Below are 7,500 nucleotides of genomic sequence, written 5' to 3' on the forward strand. Positions count from 1 at the left end.
CCAGCACAAGCCTAACAAGGCGCTACATCCAGTCACGTCCTCGGCCCCACTCACCCGCCCAATCAGAAAGCACAGGAGCGAAACAAACCTAATCAAACCCTTTTAATGCTGCCCTGGCCTACCTCAAGCCTAATCAAACATTTTTAATGCTGCTCTGGCCTTCCTCAAGTCTCCTTCAGCTGGGATGCAAACATGGCCATGAGACACGCATGCCTGCCTTATTAAAGCTCCTCTCTGTGTGTGTGTGTGTGTGTGTGTGTGTGTGTGTGTGTGTGTGTGTGTGTGTGTGTGTGTGTGTGTGTGTGTGTGTGTGTGTGTGTGTGTGTGTGTGTGTGTGTGTGTGTGTGTGTGTGTGTGTGTTCGTGTTCCCGCCTCAGGACCTGGGAAGTGAGGATCTGAAGAGGGAGAAAATCAGCTTTGTGTGTCAGATCGTGCGTGTGGGACGCATGGAGCTGCGAGACAACAACACCAAGAAGCTGACCACAGGGCTGCGGAGGCCCTTTGGAGTGGCAGGTACGTGGGGCTCTGACCTTCACTATCACCACAGCACCTGGAGGCAGACAGGCAGGCCGTTTAATCATTAAAGGCCACTCAGTGTGGAGAATTACAATTACTGTCCCAGAGAAGCGTAGCTCTCCTTGGATGTAGTTATGTATCTGTGTTCTGTGTGATCTTAAAAGTAGCGTACATGCTAATCAAGCGAGTCATCTCAAAAGAAGTAGTTATGTATCAGTGTCTGTGTGGTCTTAAAAATAGCGTACATGCTAGTCAAGCTAGTCATTTCAAAAGAAGTAGTTATGTATCAGTGTCTGTGTGGTCTTAGAAGTAGCGTACATGCTAATCAAGCTAGTCATCTCAAAAGAAGTAGTTATGTATCAGTGTCTGTGTGGTCTTAAAAGTAGCGTACATGCTAATCAAGCTAGTCATCTTAAAAGCTTTGATCAGACTTCTCTTGACTCCTCTGCTTATTCCTCTCCTCCCTGCCCTGTTCATCTGGGGTCTCGTGTGAGGTCCAATCCCAGACTTTGAGCTTCCATTAGCTTCAGATTAGACTTGCAGAGGATGTTCAGAAAGGAATATCTGTAATAAGGTGATGGCTGTTCAGTTAACTTGCCAAAGCGAACCCCTTTGGGGATCCATGTCCACATTTAAGATATCACTTTTCAGGACATTTCATTGAAAAGAAATCCTACTGTACTTTTAAGTAAGACAGTAACAGTTAAATTTTTAAACTGTGTCTTACTAGCCTTAAGGAGGTCTCTAAAATAAAAATAAAATGATCTGGCTCCAGGTGAAGTGCTATCATAGAGAACTGGGGTCTGTGTGGTCGTACAGGATGAGAGTTGCTTCATTAAAACTGAGGTTCAGCCCTCTGTCACATATGGTGCAGACCTGTCAGCCTTCACAAGAGTGTAAGCCTATCTTCTCCAGAGTTGTTTTTCCTCTGTCAAAAGTAGTCAAGCTAAAATGGATCAATAGGCTGATGGGCTCCACAATCCAACTTCTACTTGATTTCTCCCGTCCTCTTCCATTAAAGTGAAGAAAATTGCCAACATGCTGTGCAGAGATTTACCAGCAGATTGCAGTGCAATTTACAGTATGTTCTGTTTTATTGCTTCAAATAGTTCGTCACCTAAAAGGTTTGTTGATCATTTGGCAGGCCTATTTATCATCTTTAACAATGCAAGGCTTGTAGCCATGCATTCCAATATCAGGTAAGCCAGATTTCAGCATCAGGACTACAAAATGGATTTATTTCTTTGCTCCCACTGATCTATATGCAGTGAACTCCCAGAGCCTAAGTTGAGGTCTGAAGAGCAGTGTGATTGCAGCCGAGTCCTCTCCAACTCTCCATACCTCTCATGATGGTGTACTTGTCCTCAGGTCTCGCCCCTGCTCTGATGAATACGCTTGGCCCCTAATCAGAGATTCTCACTTGAAGTAGACAGAGAAATTAGTGTCTGATTTGTCCCTGATGGGCGAGCTGCCTGTTCTATAGTAAACTAATTAGATTGGCCGTGGGCCTGCCAAGTGGGCTGCACGTAGGGTGGACGCCACTTTACTGTGTTGTCCTACTTGAGGAGGTGGAGGGGGGCATCCATATTGATGACTCCTCATCACAGATATGATTTAGAAGGGGGTCTGATTCAGGAGGACGTTGACCTTTGGGCTGCTCAGGAGCTTTATGAGCTGCTGGCTGCATGTGAGGAAGGGAGGAGGGAGGGGGAGAAGGAGAAAGGAGAAGGGGAGAAAAATAATGAGGGGAGGGGGGCGTGGCACAAGGTGGGAAGATGGAGGATGAAATGGGGAAGTGGGGGAAGGAGATGGAAGGATGGAAAGGAAGCAAGATGGAGCGATAGATGGGTGCGGTAGATACGGTGGGAGAGTAAGACGTGGGAAAGAGAGAAGGGAAGCAAGGGAAAGGAAATAGAAAAAGGGATGGGAATCCATCAGTTTTTAACATCAAACATGGTTTTGAAGTTAGACGGGGGAAATGCGTCTAGCTGGGTTTCTTTTTTCTCCTTCCCCTTTCCTTCTTTCCTGCGCACTACAAAGAAGCCTTATGTGGGTCAGGCAGGGGAAATCAAAGCCAGCGGACTGTCACCTTTAATGTGAGTGAGTGAGTGAGAGAGTGAGAGAGAGCGCGAGAGAGAGAGAGAGAGAGAGAGAGAGGAAGGGGGGGAGAGAGAGAGAGAGGGGAGAGAGAGGGAGAGGGGGAGAAAGGGAGAGACGGTGGGTTTCATCACTCTCTCAGCTCTCCTCCATTAGCACTCATCAACCTCCTGTTGACTGGAGATGCTGCACCTCCCTAACCTCCCTCAGTTCCCTTCTCCTCCAGGCTCTCTGCTACATACACACACACACACACACACACACACACACACACACACACACACACACACACACACACACACACACACACACACACACACACACACACACACACACACACACAAAGACTCTCACAAGGGAGAACGGGGGTTGAATTCAGAAGTTTTTTTTGAGGAAGTCCTCTCCAGGCTTTTCAAATGTATCTTAATTGCATGAGATCACTGGTGCCTTGCAATAGTATCAGCTCAGACTGAAAAGATAACATCTTTAGGAGGACGACCTGTAGCACTGCTGTGAGTGAGCTTCTGACTTCTATTCGTCTCAAACCGATGCCACACATACCAACTAGGGAGTCACTCTAGACCAGTGAAGCGTCCGTGCCAGTGAGGAGTGTTGCTTTAAGGCATTCATTGGGGCTCATCCTGGGTTGTCAGAGCGGCTTCCCTGCAGGGTAAGTCTATGGTGCCCAGGTTGTGTCTCACCCTATGACCTCTCTTTACAGTCATGGACGTCACAGACATCATCACAGGCAAGATGGATGACGAGGACAAACAGCACTTCATCCCCTTCCAGCCGTAAGTGTGTGCATAGTGCTATCTGCATGCCCAAGCGCCTGCACACACACACACACACACACACACACACACACACACACACATATACACACACACACACACACACCTAAGGAAAACATTGTCTGAAAAGCATGAAACAAGGTTTCAAAGCGTGTCAACATGCATTTTGTCATAATAACAAACCCATTTCTACAAATTTGACTGCTGCTGTTTAGACTTTAAAGCCCTTCCACCCGATTAGCCTGCGTGAGAACCACCAGTGCCTGCCTATTCCCTGTTGACTTCATTACGGTTCCCTCATTAACTGCTGGCCCTCTGTGAGGATGGGCTGGCAGCAGCAGAGTAACCTTTCCCTCAACATGATTATTGCGATCTAATTGAAAATGCTCTCAGACGCAGGTATGCTAATAAAGCCAACCCATCACTTTGGAGGAAGTTCTTACCTCTGCCAAAATCCCGGGAAGATAATTATGATGGGCCTCGTCATGCTGTGCAGACAGCAGGGATTGAGATGGGTTTGTGCGTTTAGAGATGTGTAAAACACGAGGGTGTCTCAATTTCCACACCAGCGCGTCGGCACGTCTCCTTTCCAGGGGGATTCACATTTTCCCTGCTCTCGGTACTGAGCATAGAGCAGACACACACACACACACACACACACACACACACACACACACACACACACACACACACACAGGAAGTCAGAGGGGGCCTAGAGGGCAAGTTAACCGTCTTGACATAATTGTCGAGATGCAATTAGATCTCAGTCCGGCGAATGGGAGTTTTCTTTCGTTTGTGTTTTCTTTGGATGGCGGTGCATGGGGAGGTTTAATGCTCCCTGCAGCCCAGAGAAATGCTCTTTCATTCGCCTAGAAGGGTTTGTCCCAAGCAACGAGGAGCAGATCAGTTCATGTTCTGAGATCCTCTCTGGCTCTGTCCAAACTGTTTTTCTGTGCTTGAACACAAAGGCAGGGGCTGCTGGTTAAATAATAAGTGAAGCTGGCAGCTCCGCTCAGCTCAAGTACTGTATAATGCTGTTTTTGGTGTGTATAGCGCCTCTGAGATGCTGAAGTGTTTTGATGTGTGAGGACAGGACCTCTACCATCTCATTTGTTTCTGCTCATAAAATCCCACCTCTCTAAAGCCTCTGACACTATAAGTGGAGGAAAAAGCTTACTCTGAGACCACTCTTTTCTTTTCTGTCTGTCTTCATGCTTCTCTGATCCCCTCTCTCCTCCTTCTTCTCCTCTCAAGATGTTTCATCTATGTGGTGGTAAATACTAGCTCTAGCCCCGGCACACTTCAGCACACATCACCCACCCATGTACTGCCTCTCCTGTGCCAGCTGGTCTCTGCTGCACACCCGGCACCCATGGCTCACACATCTGTCACTCACCGGTGCCACCACTGGTGCCACTGCCTGTGCCAGGGCACTGGGGCTGCACTCTGCTCCCGCAGCCTGCTGGCATCCACTCACACACCGCCACACTCCGCACCAGTCTGTGCCATCTAGCATACCCTGCACCAGTCTGTGCCATCTAGCATACCCTGAACCAACCTAGCATACCCTGAACCTGGCTGTGCCATCTAGCATACCCTTCTATGCCAGTCTGTGCCATCTAGCATACCCTGAACCTGGCTGTGCCATCTAGCATACCCTGCCATGCCAGTCTGTGCCATCTAGCATACCCTGCCATGCCAGTCTGCCAGCCAGCAGACTTGGAGCCCTGCCTGCCTGCACGCTTGACGGGCTTTAACGATGGAGAGCTGAGGCAGAACCCTGCTCGCTGATCTGCCTCAGGGGTGACAGATGGGTCAGGATAGGGGTTGGGTGAGGGCTGAGGGGCACCACAAACACACACTCTTGCTGTCTCTCTCTCTCTTTCACACTATTGCTGTCTCTCTCTCTCTCTCGCTCTCTCTTTCTCTGAAGGCCTGACTCAAACCTAGGCCTGTACAGAGTCAAGACTACTGTCTTTTCCACTCTTTGGCTTTGATGGAGGAGGAGGAGAAGGCAGTCAGTGGCCTGTTCTTAATGATGCTCTCTCTGTGTGTCTCTCTCTCGTTATCCATCCTACCCCACTGTTGGCTAACAAATGGCTTTATCCCCTGTCCCAGTTTTTGCATCACTATTTGGTGTGTGTCCCTCTCTCTCTCTCTTTTTCTTCTCTCTCCATCTCCATCTCCACCCACCTCTTTCCCTCCCATCACCACCTACCCTCTGCATCCCACTCTTTCTCTCTCTCTTTCTGGCTCGTCCTCCTGCTCTTCCTTCCCTCGTGGTGTGTTGGCCTGTTGTGTGCATACTCCAGGCTAGCGCTGGATGACGCCATTCGCCACAGGCAGCTGAACATCTCCCGTTTCTCACCCAGGGTGGCGGGGGAGAACGACTTCCTCCAGACGGTCATCAACAAGGTCATCGCCGCCAAAGAGGTCAACCACAAGGGCCAAGGTAACCACGGCAACAGGGAGTGATTGGGAGGAATGTAGCTCTCTTTGAATGTCTTAACTATCTGTGTCTGTCTATCATGGTGCTATCTTGGGTATTGGAGATGGTCTTATGCAGTGTCAAGCCCTTCCTGTCCTCTCCTGTGCTACAGTTTCGGGGCAGCCGTGGCCTACTGGTTAGGGTTTTCGGGCTGGTAACCGGAGGGTGGCTGGTTCGATCCCCGACCAGTAGGAAAAATATGGGCGGGGGAAGTGGTAGAGCACTGCTCTCCCATGCTCATATCCACGGGTGAGGTGCCCTTGAGCAAGGCACCTAACCCCAATCACTGCTCCCTGGGCGCAGCCAAAGGCAGCTCACTGCTCCGGGTTAGTGTGCTTCACTTTGTGCTTTACTGTGTGTATCACTTCCCTGGATGGGTAAAATGCAGAGATAAAATTGAGAGTGTGTGTGTGTCACTATCTCTGCTGTAAACATTCACTAGTCACTAGGGCTCATTTCCATCCATCCATTCTATTTTGAATCTTTGGAATCGCTTCAGTCATGATTAATCGAGTAGAAAATGTTTTGGGAGAAATGAGCGGGCCACCTGTAGTCTGATGAGAGGAGAGTCTGGTGTGTGGTTAATTAGATTTCATCCCAAAGAACTGTTGGAACAGAGTAGATTTGGAGAAGTAAGTCACCACCTGAAAGAACACAACAGGTGCTGTGGAGAGCGATCAAAGCACTCTAATCTTGCTTTTTTTCTGCTCACTCTTTCTTGCTACAGAGATTATTATCAATAGTGTGTGTGTGTGTGTGTGTGTGTGTGTGTGTGTGTGTGTGTGTGTGTGTGTGTGTGTGTGTGTGTGTGTGTGTGTGTGTGTGTGTGTAGTGCAGCCTTGTATTACCCTAGCAAATTATCTTCAGCGTCAATTGTGCAGACACTAACAGCATGTCTTGACGGGCGTGTTTATCGATTTACATGTCTGGCAGTGGGATAACATCTCTGGAGCGATATGACTGTTTGTTGTCCTGGGCGGAGGAGAGGAGAGGGGAGGAGAGGGTGGAGGAGAGGAGAGGAGAGGACAGGGTGGAGAGGAGAGGAGAGGGTGGAGGGAGTGGGGTTGGGATGGCGGCCTCCATGCCTGGTGTCATGTCGCATGAAGACGCGCTTCCATAAACGCCAGCTCCACTCAGGCCAGACATGAGCGAGAGGCACGGGAGTAGCATGCAGTGTCAGACACACTTGCACGTCAAACCTACTCACCAGAAGACTGCTTCATTAAAACGTCCATGTGTGGAGGGCAGGCAGCATTAGTGGGACTTCACAGGGAGGGAGCCAGTGATTAAGTGAGATGGGATGTGGAGGTGGAGATGGAGAGAGTGAGCCAGTGAATGAGATTGGAGGTGGAGGTGGAGGTGGAGAGAGTGAGGGAGATGGCAGGTGGAGGTGAGGGAGATGGGAGGTGGAGGTGGAGAGAGTGAGGGAGTGAGTGTGCGAAGGCACAGATGACAGGCTGTGTTTGAAGAGATGAGTCATGAATCCCAATGTTGATCTGAGATTGAGAATGTTTGATAGGAGCATCTGAGTCCTTTAGCACTGAGGCTGGTTAAGAGACTCATGTCACTCCTCAGACATTGCCACTGCGAAACACAACACTCTGG

At 49.3% G+C, this 7,500-nt stretch overlaps 1 protein-coding gene across 7 annotated transcripts in view; it reads left to right on the forward strand.

Moving 5' to 3' along the window:
* The window catches only part of dock1 (dedicator of cytokinesis 1), a 219,349-nt gene that overhangs the window by 28,608 nt on the left and 183,241 nt on the right, over nucleotides 1–7,500 (forward strand). For all 7 annotated transcript variants that reach the window (XR_013968570.1, XM_080834740.1, XM_080834744.1 and 4 more), the window contains exons 10-12: nucleotides 378–513; nucleotides 3,335–3,407; nucleotides 5,780–5,859. Coding sequence is in view for 6 of the 7 variants with exons in the window: in XM_080834740.1 (XP_080690866.1) it covers nucleotides 378–513; nucleotides 3,335–3,407; nucleotides 5,780–5,859 (289 nt within the window). In the remaining variant the exon portion in view is untranslated. The remainder of the gene's footprint in view (nucleotides 1–377; nucleotides 514–3,334; nucleotides 3,408–5,779; nucleotides 5,860–7,500) is intronic.

Source organism: Sprattus sprattus (assembly GCF_963457725.1).
Source record: "Sprattus sprattus genome assembly, chromosome: 3".
Lineage (NCBI taxonomy): Eukaryota > Metazoa > Chordata > Actinopteri > Clupeiformes > Clupeidae > Sprattus > Sprattus sprattus.